At 32.3% G+C, this 18,663-nt stretch overlaps 2 protein-coding genes across 3 annotated transcripts; one reads left to right on the plus strand and one right to left on the minus strand.

Annotated features, from left to right (window-relative positions):
• The first annotated feature begins 1,248 nt into the window (after positions 1-1,248).
• LOC132803835 (protein VASCULAR ASSOCIATED DEATH 1, chloroplastic) lies at positions 1,249-9,860 on the plus strand. Of its 2 annotated transcripts, XM_060817497.1 has the most exons (18): positions 1,251-1,691; positions 2,865-2,924; positions 3,005-3,055; positions 3,281-3,346; positions 3,968-4,063; positions 4,205-4,306; positions 4,942-5,039; positions 5,136-5,323; positions 5,832-5,872; positions 5,994-6,081; positions 6,222-6,308; positions 6,427-6,481; positions 7,084-7,150; positions 7,757-7,856; positions 8,413-8,474; positions 8,620-8,662; positions 8,834-9,135; positions 9,435-9,860. In XM_060817497.1, exons 1-18 carry the CDS (start codon positions 1,509-1,511, stop codon positions 9,684-9,686), a joined length of 1,941 nt encoding a protein of 646 aa, XP_060673480.1. In that variant the 5' UTR covers positions 1,251-1,508; the 3' UTR covers positions 9,687-9,860. The 2 variants fall into 2 exon arrangements, with proteins under 2 accessions (XP_060673481.1, XP_060673480.1); XM_060817498.1 differs by lacking the exon at positions 3,281-3,346 and having other exon boundaries at positions 1,249-1,691.
• Positions 9,861-13,593: 3,733 nt separating this feature from the next.
• Positions 13,594-14,882, minus strand: LOC132803791 (phospholipase A(1) DAD1, chloroplastic-like). The gene has a single exon (XM_060817334.1). The coding sequence runs from the start codon at positions 14,734-14,736 to the stop codon at positions 13,594-13,596; it is 1,143 nt and encodes a 380-aa protein (XP_060673317.1). The 5' UTR covers positions 14,737-14,882.
• Positions 14,883-18,663: the final 3,781 nt, after the last annotated feature.

The raw sequence follows: 18,663 nt of genomic DNA on the forward strand, positions 1-18,663 counted from the left end.
CTAGATACTGCCATTATCTTTTGTCTAATTGTGACAAACTATGAATGAAGGAGTAATTTAGAAGTTCTAAAACGTTAAATCTTGATGTGAAATTAATTATTTTTAGAAAAATAAAATAAAATTAAGAATATAAGTTATATAAACATATTTCACAGCAACTTACCTCTGGAGTTTGATGGTTTGGTTCTGCTAATCCTTTAGCCTCCATGCACTCAGCCTGATATTTTGAAACAGTCAGATTTGACTTGTCCAGCGACAAAGCCTACATCACCTGCAAATTCCTAGATAGGCTTTCAGTTCCACGCTTTAATCCCTGCACCTTCATTTTAGATTCGATAAGGAAGAAACCATCTAAACTATGATTATTGACTTCCGTCCCTCCTCCTGAAAAACTCTTTGGTCATCCCAAGCCGTTTTGCCATTCTTTCTCACTTTCTCTTCCTCTTCTTCTTCGTCATGTTCCGTTTAGGACTTGATTTTTCCTTTTTGATATTTTAAAAAGATAATTTGAAAATATATGAAAATAAAAAGATAAAACAAAAAAAATTCAATAAAAATAGGTAGATTTCATTAATATGTTTCAAATAAAGATATTGGGCTAAATTCCCCGTTAGGAAATTGGAAGGGCAATATTGAAGATTGACAAGCCCATTGGTCCAGAGAAAAATCAAAATTTAGGCAAGAGTTGGGTAGGAGTTCATGAGCCCATTGGATATCAATAAAAATCCCCATTGTTTTCATTTTATATAAATTCTTTTTAACTTATTTATTTATTGTCCAAAGAAGATGGCTATAGAAACCAATTAAGATGACACTTGCGAATTGATTCATCTTCAGCTAAACATTTTTTTTTTTTTTTATAAAAAGGGAACTGTCCAAAAAGTAAATAGAAAGTCTCAATGCCCAAAAAAAAAAAAAAGAAATAAAAGAAAATGAAAAAAAAAAAAATTCCTCAAGTGATGACATGAAATGGAAATAAAAATAAGAAAGTGAAAAGAAAGCGAAATTACCAATAAATTCCAAAAAATCGAATCTTTAAATTGAAATGCCAAGCAAGAAATAAAAAAACGTGAAAATAGTATTTTTTTTCTTTTTATTCCAAAAAATATTAGCAGCAGCGACAATTAGTTGAAAGACAACGACATAAAGCCACGTGTAAGAAGGTCAACGTCCTCGGTGACTATGTTGGGCCAATCTCCGGCGGTGACCTGGACTCTGACCCCTCAACAAATCTCTCTCTCTCTCTCTCTCTCTCTCTCTATTCCAACCGACAATTCATTTTTCGTTTAGCCCTTCAAACTTCAATAGAGTGCTGCTATCAAAAACCGTAAAAACTCAACTACTTCCTCCTCACCCTTTTTTTTTTTTTTTTTTTTTTTTTTTCAAAATCCCAGACAGTCCACTCTTCTTGGACTCCTTCTAAGCCCAAAGCCCTAGATCTCTTTCTCTCTCTTCTCTTCTCTCTCTCTCTCTCTCTCTCTCTCTCTCTCTCTCTTTCTCCTCCTCCTATGGCTGTGGCCTCAGCGACCGGTGAGGTGATGATAATGGATCCTTCGCCTTCCAGATTAGCCTCTGATGCCGCCTCCGGTTCCTCTTCACCACCTCAAACTTCATTCGCCGGCGAATTGTCCGATCATTCTTATCCTCCTCCAAGTTCTTCTCCCAACCATCAGAAAGACCCCGAAGCTCAGGTTAATTATCATTTTCATCATCATCATCATCACGCTCTCGCTGTTTCAATTTCAAATTATAGGGTTGTGTTCATGTTGCATTTTGTACTTGTGTGTTTTTTCGGTTAATTTCTTGTCTGTTTTTATGTAAATTACAAATGCTTACCGTGTAGGTGAAATTGTTGCTTTGTAAGCTAACATTTTGCTTTAGGCAGGCAACTAATTCTTGATCGATTATTGTTCATCTATTTAAAAAAAGTAACCTAATTTTAGAGTGAGTATATATATATATATATATATATTTATAATTGAGAGAAAAGAAGTTCATGCTGTCCAATTTGGCCGTTTATCTTCTAGCTTTGGAGTTGTTGTATTAAAAAAAAAAAAAAAAAAAAAAGTAGTTTCCTTTAATTCACAAGTTGAAGTTTCTCGATGTCAATTATAAGGATGATTATTAAAAAAAAAATGTTGTAGTAGGATAATAAGCCGTGGGTCTTCAATTAAATTCATCATAGATTTTTTTATCAGATTGTTAGAATTGTTTAGCAGGTTTTCAGAATTTTACATGATGAGCTATTAAATTGAATTTTTTATTACTTATGTTTACAGCGTCTTTTTAATTCTTGAGTGGCTAACTGTATTATACTCTACATTTGGAAAGCTCTCTAATTTCTACTAAACTTGAAAAGATATAATGTTTAAGTCTTGCACATCATTATATGGCATTTGTATGGGGCCCTTCTGTGTGAACTTTGAGCTGGAAATTCAATGTGAGATTTCTTCCCCCCTTTTTTTTGTTTTTTTTTTTTTTTTTTGTTTTGGTCATCGTCACTTCTTGCTTTACTTAGGGTAGTTTGAACCATACGTCTTTGTTGACGCCATAATAGAGCTTGTGGATAGTAAAGTGAGTACTCTTGTCCCTACCGACTACTCTTGCTATTAATTTCATGAGGCTTGTTGATGCAGAAGAAAAATTCTTGATCTATGTGGTTATTAAATAGAAAAAAGCTTATTGATCTATATATAATTCAAAAATGTTGCCAGTTGATTTTAAAATTTTTCAACTCAGGTAAAGATATTCTGTAGAAGTGGAATATCAAATATTGCATCTTTAGTATTTTTTAATCTTGTACTTTTTGCCTGCTTAATTGTTGCTTCTTAAATAGAGATAATAATTTTTGTTTTCCATTGCAGGCTCTAATGATATTGAGAAGTGAAGAATATAGGCAGTTGTTTCGTCTTCCTTCCGAAGAGGTAACTTCAGGTTTTTAATCAGTTCTGTTGTTACATTATTTTAAAATATATTTAAACTTGGCCTCTTCTTTTGGCTATAGGTTCTTGTTGAAGATTTTAATTGTGCATTCCAGGAGAATATACTTATTCAGGTGATTCATGATTTTTAAATTAGATTTTTTTGTTGAACTTATTAGCATATCATTCTTTTGGTGTGGCCTTTAGCTTGTTATTATTAAGTTTCAGTTAATAATGATGTATTGGGTCTTATGCCTGCATATGTATACACTTTCTAACTTGCAAAATAGAAGTGTAGGCTTGAATGCTTATGTTCAACTTTTATTTACTAACTTTACTTAATATTTGTCCTTTTGTAGGGCCATATGTACCTGTTTGTTCACTATATTTGCTTTTACTCTAACATTTTTGGGTTTGAGACAAAGGTATGATGGTGAACTCGTGTTTTAATTAATTCTATAGTTGCTGTAAACCAATTATTATGAATTGGGGATGTAAAAACATCCTTTATCATTTTTAGATTGTCTCCCTTTTTCCTTTTCAGCCTTCTAAAAATTTATTTTCTCCTATTGCCCCCTTTTTTCTTTCTGTCAATTGACAATTGAGATTGAACATTAAGTTAGATGTATGGAATGCAAATGTATAACACTAAAACATAATGAACTGTTTTGATACGATGGTAATTGTTAAATATGATATTGTGTTGGCTTCCTAATAGCTTAAGTTTTTAGGACTACTGGTTACTTAACATAACGGCAAAGCCTAGTTGTCCACTCGGTCGTATGTTCTATCCTTTTAACCAATGTTCTAAAAAAATTGGACATTTCATGATATGATTTGCGCAATTCCTATCATCTGACTAAGAAAATGGTTCAAATCATTTATTTTAATAAGAAGTTGCATGAATCATTTGTTCTACCTGGGGAATCAATCAAAATAAGCCTGTTGTTGTTTTAAATGGTACAGTATATGTGGTGATGTTTTCATATTCAGAAGATGATACATACAATAATGATTCTTGGAAATTTGGATGTGTTGATATTCAGAAAATAATCCCATTTCATGAAGTCACAAGTGTACGAAGAGCAAAGACAGCAGGAATCTTCCCCAATGCCATAGAAATTTCAGCCGGAGGCAAGAAGGTGGTACTAGATTCTGCGTATCATTTTCTCCTCTTTAAGTTTGCAGTGGTGATATCTGGCTATAGCTATGGCCTGAACTTTTTTGTTAATTCTGCATTTCAGTATCAGCTTCAATATCTTACTCAATTTTTAATATGACAGTACTTTTTTGGATCCTTTCTGTCCCGTGATGAAGCTTTCAAGCTCATTAATGATGGATGGTTGCAACATAGTAATGGTGCCAAAGCAATTGCAGAGCAGCAGGTCTTATATTTTATTCGCAGTTAGCTTGAGCTATAATTCTTTCTTTATCTTAAACCATGAGTAGATTTTTTTTTTTTTTTTTTATTTGATTTGTCTACCTATTATTTCCTCACTTCTTAGTATAAAGGGAATTATATGACATTGGGGTATAAATTTTGTACCCTACAGCATATTTTTGTGCTCCTTTTTTTGGCGTGTAGCAGTAATGCATAGATTCACGGTGAACTATCAAAATTACTTTCTGAAGAAAATGAAACCATGAGTATGTTTTGGATACTTGGGTATTTAAGTTTGACTGGATCTAGTAGTTGAGAAATTAATGTTAGGATTCTTCTCTTTCTTTGAGTATTAAATTAAATTTGAGAAGGCAAAAGTAACTTGATTGGATTTTTGGAACATGCTTGGAAAAATTAAAATATTTATGGAAGCCTGAGGTCTCAAATGACTTGGTCGTTATAATTCCATATTTCTCACTGCTGCTTTAACTGATACTGATACAGTATATCTGTTGGTATTTCTGAAATTTAGACCACCAAATTTCAATTTAATATTTGGTACGGATATATCCTAGATACAATTGCATTATCACTGTCACTGTCCCCCTTCCTCTCTCTAATGTACTGATTTTGTTTCAGGAATCAACATCTCCGACCAGCAGCCCAGGGCATGGAATTGTAATTGAGAAAGTCCAGAGCTTCAAGCAATCAATTGACGAATCAAACTCTACTGATAGGTATATTCATGAGCAAGGAGCAACAAACTCTTTGTCTCTCTCTGATGTGTTTTTTTGGTGGCTACTCATTTATGTTTATGTGTGTGTGAAATTCAGGAATACAGATACCCCTATTTCAGAAGATTCTAAGCTTGCGCCCAATGCCGAACATGACACTATGCCAACAACCCTTCCCAATATGCAGGAGAATGTTGTAGGGGATGTGATTCCAGTTCCGAATACAGACCTTTCATCTTCAAGCAAGACCGAATTATGGAAGGAGGAGGACTATGATGCTCCCAAGCGTGAGTTTAGTGTACCTTCTAGATCCGTCTTTTGTTGTTTCCATTCCATACTTGACCTAAGTTTGACCTTGAGCTGCCATTGTGAGATTATATTCAGTGAAGCCCTGTACACTTTGGTTCTCTTTGAATCTCTTCGGAGATCATACTGGCCAACATATGGTCAAGTAATTTACTAATTAGTACATTTTGCAAAATATTTGTTATGGAACAGTTCCTAAGGCTGTGGCATTAAGCAACAAAACATTATGAATATATCTGGGCACATTGATACCAATATTATGGGTGTGGTACAGTGGTTAATTTGATTCAGAGTAGGTCGGTCTAATACTACAAATTGTGCATACATACATGTTTTTGTGTGTGATGCTTCTCAAAGTTATAAATGTTGTATTTAAATTTCTATATCATTTAATGGTTTGATCGATGCGTTTTTACTAATTTGATCTTTCACCCAGTGGTTATTCTAATCCATGGCCTAAAAATTTGTGCTGTTTTACTTGAAATGCAGTACCAGATGTTTATACAAAGGTCTCTGAATCAAAATTTCCGGTAATGTTTCTTTCCTTTATAATTTATGAGACATAAAATTTAACTTGAAATATTTTCTCGTTTAACCATATTGATTAATATTTTCAGTTTGAATAATCTGTTTTAATTACTCCAAGTGCAGATAAAAGTAGAGGACTTCTTTAATTTCTTCTTTTCAGATGATGCCGTTGATTTTATTGAATCGTTTCATAAGAAATGTGGAGACAAAGGTAGCACTTTTGGAACTAGCATGGAATACATAAATTTATATGTGTTTCCTTTTTCTTTCATCTTTTGGTGAAATTATCAAGGATGATTTCTTTCTATATATTTTTGCTTCTTCAGTTCTGTGTTATGCTTTACTTTTCAGAATTTCGGTGCAGTTCGTGGTATCCTCATGACAAGTTTGGGCATGCTCGTGATGTATCATTTCAACATCCAATAAAGATATACTTTGGTACGACTGTGTGTTTTCTTATCTTTCCATCATGTATCCTTCCTTTTTTTTTTTTTTTTTTTTTTTTTCCTTTCCTTCTCAGTTTGTTTCGGTATTAACGGTTTGTGTTGCCATTAAGGTGCAAAGTATGGTAGCTGTCAGGAGACACAGAAATTTCGAGTTTATAGAAACAGGTTCGAATATATGTTAGGTACCATGTTGCTTAAGAATAATTTGCATTTGTTGTTATCTATTTTCTTGCATGGTTCACTTTTTTGGGTCTAATTTGTTAATTTTTTAATTTTTAGTAGAAAATTGTTTTCACTTATTTCTTAGTCAATAACATAAAATTTATTTATTTTTTTGTTATTCATATGATAGAGACTGAATTTTTAATGTTTTATCAGATTAATATGGTTACATGCCTTTTATACAATAATTGTGAACATTCTACTTCTTGGTGGTGTTCATCTTTTGGCTGAATCTATTTTCTTTTCCCTTTTCTAATCTCCTCCACCGCGCGCCCTGCGCCACCCCCCCCCCCCCCCCCCCCCCCCCCCAAAAAAAAAAAAAAAAGAAAAATCATTAAGCCATAGATAAATGCATTATTCTGATAGGATAATTTTACAACTGTTAATCAACTACTTTTCTTCAATTTTTTCTACTGTTTTCTACTTTTGTTCTCCTACTTTCTTATTGCAGAAAGCGATATCATTTATGCTGAAAAAAATTGTTCCCTCACAATTTTTTTCCCCTGTTATCTTCTTGGCATTTTAACTTTTGACTTTTTGGTCAGTCATTTGGTTGTTGAGACATCACAAGAAGTCAGTGACGTACCCTATGCAGATTATTTCCGCGTTGAGGTATGAGCTACAGTGGTGCCATTTTGATGTACCTTCCTCAAACATAAATTTATTTTCTTTAGTTATTCTTCTGTATAAAAGATCAGTTAACATTATTCAATTAATCTAGAGTAACTTGTAGACCAAGTAATATAATATTTATTAAATAACAATTATAGCTTGATTCGTATGATGCATAAAACTTTAAACGTTGTGGAAAACTGTTTGGTATGTATAAGTAATGTTGACTAACACTAAATTACTATGGAGAAGTTGCTAGTAAACTTGTAAGAACTTTTTTGTTAGATTTAGGAGGATATATGAAAATTAGCTGAGTATAAGCTTCTTTGGATTAAATACACAGACTAAACATTTCATCAAATGTCCAAAAAGCTTTTGTTGGATCTTTAGTTGTAATGAATGGCAAAGCACTCATACAAAATCTTTGGCATGTGCAATGATAAATACTAGCTTTACCAGGCAATTCTTGGAGTTCCTTTTCAAGCAATTGTATAGTTGTGGTTTCATGTAATTTTTTTAATCTTTTCAATGTAATAAAATATTTATAAATGTAGTCTTGCTATAGCTATGTTCATGATCCCTTTTTCTCATGTGATTTGATTTCAGGCAATTTGGGATGTGGAAAGAGATGCTGATGAATCAAAAGAATGCTGCTTTCTTCAGGTGTATGTGAATGTGGCATTTTCAAAGAGAACAGTTTGGAAAGGTTTAGCCCTGCCTGTGCTAGTGTTTTTACTTGTTCTATTTTGGTCAAGCTTTAAGATCTTGACCAGCATAAATTATTAAATAGCCCATATTAAATTGTTTTCATACAACTAAGTTTTTGTGTGATTGACATATGTTCAGATTAAGTGGTTATTTATTTATTTATTTTTTTCAATTGGATGGTTAAGATTAAATTGCACCACATAATCATTTTTGTTAAATTGTCAACTCTCTTCACTCATGGTAGTTCAATTGCAATTAGTTTTGGCAAAAAGGTCTGTGCAATTTTAGTAAAATCTAAGGATTCTGTTTGTACATTTTCAAGAAAAATTTCAGAGATAATGTTGAAGTTTGTCTTCAATTCTTTGTTGTATGAAAATTAATAAAACCATATTGAAGGTTATTTTTAGGCTTCTTAGTAAAAGTAAGATTGCTTGCTAGTGACTTGGGCTTTTATTTCAAATTTTGAATTCTAAAAGTTATTAGTGTCTCTCTGTATCTGTGTCTTTGTGTGAATTTAATTTGATGTCAAGCGGGTCTATATGGTGTGGTCACAGGAAAAATAGTGCAGTCTACCTTGGAAGAATGCCGAGATGCTTATGCAATTTGGATGAACATGGTATTGTTTGATTTCTTCTTCTTTCTTTTCGTCTTGTATGCCCTCTTAATTATCTGGTTATTCATAATTGGTATTAGATTTTTGTGTTGTGTAACTATATATTTGTTGTATTGGCTCAAGAATGTGAAAATGTCTTATTGTTCAGGCACATGAGTTGTTGATGAAGAAGAAACTTGAAAAACGAGAAGGTAAGACTGCTCTTGACTTGCCAACATTAGTTTTCCACTAATGCCCTAATATTATGTTGATGATAAAGCCACTAAATAAAATGAATCATGCCTCACTTTTTTCATAAAACTTTTGATGAAACAGAGGAATTAGTTCTGGTATCAAAATTTTAATGTGTTCTTATTTGGCAGAGGGAGATCCTGTGGCTAATTTGGTTCAGAATGGTGATATTCCTTCTGAAAGTGAAGCGAAGGGTGGGAAAACTTCTGAAAGGTTACATGAACCTAGTAGCGAGCATACAAGGTTGGCACAGATGTCTGTTTCCACGGATGTTAATCAGCAATTTGGTGATTTGCAAGGAAATTCGATTGGGGCTTTCTCATTTGCATCTTGGTTCAGAGAATCTATGAAAAGATTCCATTCCTCCTTGAAAAATCAAGGGAATCTTTCCCTCATCATAATTGTCATCTTTGCTGTGATTTTCTTAATGCAGGTATCTACTTTTTAACTATACTATTAAAATTTCCAATTTAGTTTAGGATGAAATATAATAACTCATTTTGTCCAAGGAATTCTTACTAGTATTAATATAGCAATATTCTGACTAGTATTAAGGAAACATTACTTGGGGGATATATATTAACTAGATCATGTCGAGGGGCCCTTTCCATTCTCTACGAATTGTATCTGTGAAATAATTTTATATTGTGGTGTCTGGTGTTAACTTTATTGCTTTATATCAGCTTAATTACATAGATAACATTAATTAAAATATATAAATATTTGGTGCAGATGAGCATACTTGCGCTATTAGCTAGACCCCAACACATCCATGTGCACTCTCCGGCGGACTACTTAAATGGCATGGGCGGCGGAGTGGGTGCAAAATCATCAGAAAGCATGGCTTGGCTGGAGAAGCGAATTCATCACCTCAAGGATGAAATGTACATGGTTGAGTCTCGGCTTGAGAGGATGCGGCATGAACATTCTATTTTGAAATCTCAGCTTGAAGATCTTATACAGCATTCTAGTAAGCAAAGATAGCATCTTGTTCCCTTTTTTTGTTTTTTTACATTTATCTCATTCTTGTGATGGCAAATGTACTAATATTATTCTTTATAGCTTGTGTTCTTGTAATTAAAAATATATAAATAATAGAAAGTGTTCTTCAATGCTGAAAAGAATAAAGATGACCCTGACGGTTTTGATTGATTGTGATGATATCGAATTAGGCCGTTGATAGTTAATAGGGAGCTGGCATTTCCACAGCCACTTTTGTTTTTTGTTTTTTGTTTTTTTTTTTTCCTTTCTCCGTTGATGATGCATAATACTAATTTCTTTCAAATGTTACCACATTCTTGTGGGTTGTTGCTTAAGGTACCAGAGCACTTCGTAACATTTGAAATGACCCATATATACTTAAAAAAAGAATTAGGTTTAAATGATCATATGTAAAATTGGAAAAATATATATATATATATATATATATATATATATATATATATTATGTAATAAAGTTTCAATAATTATAAAAACTTGAAAATTATATAAAAGATGTATTATATTTCAAAGGAGAGAAATAGAAGAATGCTGGGGAACTGGTTTTAAAAGCAGGAAATTAAGTTGGGTAACATGTTCATTAAAACAAGGAAACAACATTTTAACCCAAATCAAAACATAGATAAATTTATGATATACTGACTTGGTAACAGTACTATTTTCTTCCTTAATTAGAATAGATAAATGAGCAACCTTAACCTATTATATTAAGTAGGTTAAATACTTTTTCTGCAAATTAACATTCCTTTGGAATTGATGATGATAATGAATAAAAGCGATTTCGTGCGACTCATGGAGCCTTAAATGCACTATGTTAGCACTGTACACCGTCGAATTCTCTGATGATCTATTCATTGAAAAAAGAAAAAAAACAAAAATGGAATTCTTTGAGGATCTATAATGTTAAAAAGTCTGCTGATCATAATAACTCTAGAAGACCACCGACCTCTACACGACAAATAGAACTTCCTTTTCATTTTTTTTGTGGATTTTGTTTCGTTTTGCATGATATATCTTATGTTTGGGATGCCAAATAGAATGTTAGTTTTCATGTGTTACAAGCTCTAAAATGATTCTGAAAACGATTGAAGAGAAGAATTTAAATGGGGGTGGTAGTGGTTAGATGGTAATTAGGCACAGCCGCAATGTGGGTTTTGAATAAGTAGTAGCAACTTACAATTCTTGAATGAAATTAGACTCCAAAAGAGAAGGGGGGAAAAAAAAAAAAAAAGGAAAAAAAAGAAGAAAAAAAAGATAAATCGAAGAGAAAGTGACATTTTCCACATTGTTCTCGTTGAGTTCTAGTAATTTGGAGTAGAAGGATTCATGGACTGCATGCATCAAAAAAGGCCATATTAAAATATCAACAACAATTCCAACATTTGCAACGTTTGATTCTTTTCTTTCAAAGAGTGGACCAAACACGCGCTCTGTACTCGTCCTTACCGTCCCCCGTCCTCTCGCCAATCATTTCTTTTGTTTTCTTTTCTGCCCACAAAACTAAGTCGTAGGAATTCCAATTTATTTTTCTTTTTATAAAAAAGAAAAAAGAAAAAAGAAAAAGATATAAAATCCAACTTTGTACGATTGAAATTTTGAGCAATCCTGATGATAGTGGATAAACGTTTTATCTCTGGGAAAAGATCACCACAAGTTTGTCAGCTTCTACTTTATATATCAAAGTATTTGATAAATATTTTTTTAATAAATATTATTTGTTTATTGAATAGTTAGATATAATAGTGTAAAAGTTATGGATAAAATCATCCATAACTTTTTAGCATAAATTTGATTTAAAATTTGATGATGGAATATAATATGTATTTTTAAAATTTTAATAATGCTTAATTTGGTTAGATTTTAAAATTGAATTTATTTATCCTATAGAATTTAAATTTTTTAAAACAAGCAATTGTTATTTTGTTTTAAAAAAATCAACTCTACTTCTTAAAATAAAGGAAAACAAAAGCACAAACATATTACTTTTCGATAGCTTTTTGTTTTTTTCTAGGCTTTAATTTTTTTTATGATGTTTACTCCATTTTTTTTTTTTGCATATTTTTTCATTATTGTTACCAAATTAAAGAATATGAATAATTATTCTATTTTTTATTTCTAAAAATTACTAAATGTTTATTTACTTTTAAATTTATTTAATCAAGAATCAAGATAATTTATCAAAAAAAAATTTTTGGTTGAAAATATTTATCATATATGTTGTTACATTGAAGTACTTTTAAATGTTCATCCGTATTAGTTAACCCAAAAAAAAAAAAAAAAAAAAGAAAAAATTCTGATGCTTCCGGAAGTCATGCTCCCCCCTCTCAAATAATACATATATTATCCATGTGTTTGTGAGGAGGGAGCACAAAAAAAAAAAAATAAATAAATAAATAAAATCCTCCCGGGAGCATAGTAAACTTATTAAAGAAAACAAATGCTGGTCTCTACCTAGGCGTACTTGGAACTGAAATATTTTGTAGTGTTCAATCAAAACCAAAATCCCATATCCCATACATCATATACGATATCTTTTCTTTGCTGTCAACCACATATGGTGTTACACTTTTGAAAGTGATTGATACAAGCCATCTTATATGTGGATAGAAGTCACTCAGCCACGGGCCTTATGAAACGATAGAATTTCTTTCTCATGCTTCTCTTTTCATCTCACCATTTTTATTACCATTAATTAATATAACTTCGTTTAGAGCATCCAAAAAAAAATTCTTTATTTTCTCTTAAAAAAAAAATTCATTATTTGTTTTTTACTTTTAAAAGTTATTTTTTAAAAAGAAAACTTCAATGGATTTTTTATGTTGATTTTCTAGTATAAAGAGTGCATTTGGCTTTCAAAATATAAAGAATCAAATTCAATATTTTAATTTAATTTTATATTTTTTAAATTTAATATAATATAAATTCTAATACCACTATTATAATATTTTAAAAAATAAATAAAAAAGAAAATATCAATAAAATAATAAATTTTTATAAAGAAAAAAAATTGAAGAGTATAAATAAAGAGTATTGTAAGAAGATATATTAAAGTTTTACTATCTATATCAAAAGATACGTTTTATATTCACTAAATATGTTTTTTATTTAAAAGGTCATTTGAGGATGCTTTAGTAGATATTTTTAATGCTTATTAATTGCTAACATTTATCACTTTGTTAAATAAAATCTCTCTTTTTTTTAGATCTATGTAGAATGATAAATAACTAATTTGATAGTCATTTATGATGACATAAATAGAAACATTTATCAAAATGAGTTTCTTTATTTTATAAACAATTTGAAATGATTTTTAAATTTGGTGTTTCTATTGTTCATAAAATGAGATTCATTTTGATAAATGCTGCTATTTTTGCTATTAAAATAGTTATAATAGTAGCAATTTATCATTTATATATGTTTGATCTCTCAAATCAAAAACGGAAAAAAGAAAAAAGAAAAAAAAAAGAACCGAAAACATAATGTTGTCAAACCATATTTTGGGAATCCCTAGTACTGGCATATAGGTGCATTTTCTAAAGTTAGGAGTTCTCTAACTAAAGAAAAATCAATTATATTTATAGAAGAAGAAAAAAAAATTGGCAAAATTAGCTGCAAATTCTATTAAAATTGTAATGTTTAGGACTATCATTTTCTATGAACATAATGAATATGAAGACATGCCGCTTAAGCATATACATTGTTGATGGCCATCAAAACTTGTGTACAAAGTCAAATTTTGGCTTTACAAAAATTAGAATACCCTCTCATTAGCTTATTAGGAAAGAGGGCCATTCTGAAGTGAGTTGGTTATGTACTTATAATAATTAATTACGATTTATGTTCGATTGTAGCAAAAAAAAAAATAAAAAAAAATTATGATTTATGTTCAAAACTAGGTAAAATTTGGACTGAGCATCCTCTCCTCTGTGGTGGATCTAGAAGGACACGTGGAAGCTTTTACCAAATCAAGGTACGTCTTCAGATCATGACACGTTGCAATACCACCCCTCTTGTTCCCGTACGCACATTCCTTGCTGCGCAGCTTCAGCTCCTGTCCCACGTCAGCATAAACCCACTGCGTGTCCTCCACGCGTTTCTGAATCCACCTCGGCAACCCACCCGCAGCGTCGTCGTTCCTTAACCTATCCACGTCATCATCGTCGACCACGAAACCTGGTACTTTGGTGATTGGGTCGTCGGGGTTCACGATCCGGAGTACCCTGGTCCCACTTTTGTCCAGATGGCGTCTCAGGCTTTTGTTTCCCACGCGGGGTCCACCAAAGGAGATGACCGTCACCATAGGCGGACTCGCGAAGCTAGTGGTTATATCATACGCGCTTAGGATAGCAAGAGCTGCACCCAGGCTGTGACCCGTGATCGTCAAACTCAGTGGCTCATCACCGTACGATTCGATGACTCTCGCAATCTCTTCCCTGATCATGTCCTGTAAACTAGGACACGTGGAAGTCCTCGAAGTATAGAGGCTGTAGAAGCCTCTCTCTACCATGGGACTATCACTGTTGGGTCCCACATGACCGGGCAAATCGGTCAACGAGGCACGTAGATTTTCGAGCCACTCGAAGCAAGTAGCGGTGCCTCTTAAGGCAATCACCACATCTCGGCGGCCAAGCCTAGCAATCTCCTCTTTGTCCTGACAAACCGCCACGTAACCAATCCAGCTGGATTTCGCCGTCATCCAGCTCGGCATTCTGTCAATCCAACGTGGCATTCCGACCCCACACGTGGCACGCAAGTTCTTGGTGACCCTATACCCTGTCGATCCGAAGCCGGATTGTTGGAGCAGCGAGTTTCTCGAAAAACGACACGTCGCATAAGTTGGTGAGAAGGGGTCAAAGTCAAAAGAGCGATAAGCGGCCTCAACGAACTGGCCGTAGCGTAGAATTTCGGAGCGAAGATTGTCGTCGAGAGGGTCAAGCAAGCCTTCCCAGTTATCACTTCCTTGATATTGCATCCAACGCTTGCCGAGCTTGGGTGGTGATCGGATGGAGATGGGAGCAGAACCAATGTGGTGCATCCCCAATCCATTAATGCAGCCACGATTGAGCTCGGTGGTCGTGAAGCTGAGGTTCTGTGTTATGGGGAATAATTCATGGTGGTCAGCGGTTTTAATGGCGGAGAAATGATCAAGTTTAGAAGGAGAAGTTACAGCTCCAAAAGCAAGAGTAGCCATTTACTACTACTATTTGTTTGAGAGATAAGTTTGGAGTGGAATGTTGCATGGTTTCATACATATATATATATATATATAGAGAGAGAGAGAGAGAGGGAGGGAGAGAGAGAAGATGAATGGCGTGGACGGTGCATGGATTTGTAGTATAAGGTATTTACTTTGAAAGCGGCGTGTTATTGAAGAATCCTGGTTTCGTCCTTGTAGCTATAATGATATTATATCATGGTGGGGGCAAAAGGGATTTTTAAATTTTAACTGAAAATGGCTCCTGTGGATTGGATATTTACCAAAACAAGAAGCCGAGAGGGAGAAAGAGAGGGGTTGAATATACTGATGATGATGATGATGATGATGATGATGATGAGTGGAATATTGGATTTTGAAAGGTGATTGACTGAAAGGGGTCGTCCACAAACACACGGAAAAAGGAATAATATAAAACACTAAATAATAGTGACAAATCAATGAGTCTTTTCCGACCACACGCCTAGCACGTGACTTTCCCTTGAGGAACTTAAATATTCATCATATTCATTCTTTTACCTTTTGCTTATGTACTTCGTTACTTTTTTAGCAAATTATAATATATTATGCTACTATTTGTTATTCCAAATTTTCATAAAAGGTTAAGTATTATTTCCTTCTCAGCTTAAATTCAAAATTCCCACATTCGCCTATATAAACTATTATTTTCTTGGTAGCTTTGCTATTCCAATCCCATTGATATTTTTAACCGATGAATTTGGTAAAATTTGTATAAATTTAGTTCACTTCTGTGCCACCGAGTTAAGATTTTAATCAAATTTACTTGAAAGAAATTATATGGTTGGACTAAACTAATAGCTGATAAGAAAATTAAGGGGATAATTACATTTTAATGTTCTTTAAAATTACATTATTTTGTATAGGAGGCTGTATATATATATATATATATATATTTTTTTTTTTGGATATTTTGATATTTTTTATTTTCAAAATTATTATAAATTAATTCAAAATTATTAAAATTAACAGAAACAGTTCAAAAATTGCACTTTAGTATGCAGTAATTATTTATCTATTTTTTATTTTTTTTTCAAATAAATTTAGTAAAATAGATTAGTAAACTAAAAAAACTTACAGTTAGGCCAAAATAAACTTTGATATCCTTTATTTTCACTGCATTTTCACTTAGAAAGTTGTAAAAAAAAATTTTGACAAATAATATCCCTCATTTTCAAACTTATTAATTTTTGACAAAATCAGTTAAGAATGGATCATGTGCTACTCACATGATCCTTGAAATTGTTTTTCTGAAATTTTTTTCCCATTTTTGTTGAATTAATTTGAGGAAACTTAATTAAAAAATATAAAATTCTAAGCGATCCGTTTTGAAACACAGAGTAAATCCTCACTCTCTTAAGCCAAACAAGAAAGGTCATGGTGGTTTTGTGAAAAGTAAATCCTCAATTTCTTAAGCCAAACAAGAAGAATCATGATGGTTCTGGTGAAAAAGAGTGTCATCGTAGGCTGTGATGATAATGGGGATTACTTTGTGTTAGTATGATATTATTTGCTTTGAGCCCAGCCTTTGGACAGTATTATTTTTGCCTAAGCAACACTTAGTTTGTCTTAAAAGCTTCATACTAGTGGGAGAAGTGCCCATGCATATAATTACTTACTTGATGTGGGATTGGTTAGTGGTCTTGCCCCTCTTTGCCTTGCATCTTTCAAGATTCACAGATCTTACTTCTTGGATAAGAATTAGAGGTAGAGAATGAGGAAGACAGGGAAGATGATGAGGATAATAAAGAAGAAGAATAAGAGGCGGCAAAGTAATGTCGTTGTGGAAAAGTATCTCCAAGTTGTAAAACGGTGTAGGGGAAATTATTTAGCAGCAAGAGTGGTCAAGGAAATTGTTGAGGAAGATCATGATGAAGCTGGAGATGCAGGTGAATGTCAAGGCATGGGTCCACAGCTGGGGCATTTAACTTCTCTATTATTGTAGTTTTATTTTTTATTTTTGCGTTCTTGAGTAAATATTTCAGTTCCAATTAATTAATATTTTTAACTTTTAGTTGAGTTTGGTGATTAAACTTTTGCTTGATTGATTGTATTAATGCTTTGAGATAAACCCCTTTTTCTATTGCAGAAGAAGCTTTGGTGGTTGCAAAAGAAGCTTGCGGGGGCTGCAAAGCCATTGATAATCAATACGAGGACAAAGATGTAAGAAGATAGAGAAGAAAGATTAAACGGTGTGCTTTGATTTTTTTTTTATTTTTTTCTCACAAAACAATTCCAGAATTTAGAAGAAAAGAAAAAAAAATCAATTTATCAGATCACACGAGTAGCACATGACAAATTCTTAACATTGAATAGATTTGATAACAACATTCCATGTTCTACTTATTTTTCTTTTATATATCCCAATCAATTTTTATAAGTTAAATCTATTAATCAATTTGTAATAGGAATATTGATTATTTTATTTGTTCATATTGGATTTATTTAGATGCCGGCAGAAATTTTTTTGATCAATATGTAATTTGAATATTGATTATTTTATTTGTTCATATTGGATTGATTTTGATCTCGGCGAAAAATTTTATAAATATCAATTGTGATATATTTAAGCAATTGGACTGGTATGAATAAGATCTTTGAGTGTGACAACCAGCTAGCACACCATATCCAAATGTGTTATAGCCTATAGGAACTCTTTTTTTTGGGTGAGTATTATAGCCTAGAGGAACTCAAATCTAGTAAAATATTTCCAATCGAATTAGCTGATCCAGTAAAATTGGATTTGATTTGATTAAACGTTTTCAACACCCTATCTGTTTTCCACTTTATTTTTAAACTAATAAAGAAAAGATATAAAGTACATGCAAAGAGCAAGTTTGCCTCTCTGTGGCGTCCCATGCAAAAGAGTGCATTAATTGGATAATGGGATAACGGGGTTCTATTTCCATATTTACCATATATGTTTCAAAGCTTTAGAAGATTCAGTCTTATTACTCTTATATTATATTAATTTTTTATTGATGTCACACACCCACTTTGTATCACAAACTTTACACGTTTGATTAACGAGATAAGTACTATCATCAGCTTAGATAGAAAGATGGGATTACTAGGAAGTAGCAACATGCACACCTCCTTCCTTTGCCTTTGCGATTTTCACCCAAAATCTTATAAGATATATTTACATATTTATACCAACTCTCAATAATTAAAAATCCATGGGATCGTATACCTTTTTGTCACGTATCGAAACGTTATTAATTTCAACCATTTCCTAATTAATTATACGGATATACATCCATATTTTTTTCGTCTCATAATAAATAAATAATTTCTTATTCTCCCTTAGATTTGGGAATTATACATGCATAGTTATAAAGGGGCTTGCCGTCTTGCTTACTAATTAAATATAATATTAATTTGTCCACACAACTACTGGTTTAATATTTGAAAGTAAATTTAAATTCCTTTTTTTTTTTTTTTAGATTTATATCTTACAACTAGATGTTGGCTTCATCATGAAGCTTTTTTATAGGTCTAAATTATTTATAAAAAATTGTTTAAACATTTTTTAAAAGTCATACCAAACAAGATCAGCCTAATGTAAAAACTATACCAAACAGGATCAACCTAATGTAAGTCCAATATTTCTTTAAGCAAGAGTTTAGAGTTTGAATCCTCATTTCAATATTAAAAAACAAAAAAGTTTGATTTTTTAATAAGTGACACATGGATGTAGCTTTAAGGGGTATCTAGTTGGTGTCAAAA

This window comes from Ziziphus jujuba, chromosome 5, assembly GCF_031755915.1.
Source record: "Ziziphus jujuba cultivar Dongzao chromosome 5, ASM3175591v1".
Lineage (NCBI taxonomy): Eukaryota > Viridiplantae > Streptophyta > Magnoliopsida > Rosales > Rhamnaceae > Ziziphus > Ziziphus jujuba.

Excerpts from the sequence above, each read along its gene's own strand:
- LOC132803835 (XM_060817497.1), top strand. The coding sequence starts at position 1,509 with ATGGCTGTGGCCTCAGCGACCGGTGAGGTGATGATAATGGATCCTTCG. Across the intron at positions 8,475-8,619 it reads ATGCAATTTGGATGAACATG|GCACATGAGTTGTTGATGAA; the intron begins GTATTGTTTGAT and ends CTTATTGTTCAG. Across the intron at positions 9,136-9,434 it reads CTGTGATTTTCTTAATGCAG|ATGAGCATACTTGCGCTATT; the intron begins GTATCTACTTTT and ends TATTTGGTGCAG.
- LOC132803791 (XM_060817334.1), bottom strand. The coding sequence starts at position 14,736 with ATGCACCACATTGGTTCTGCTCCCATCTCCATCCGATCACCACCCAAG.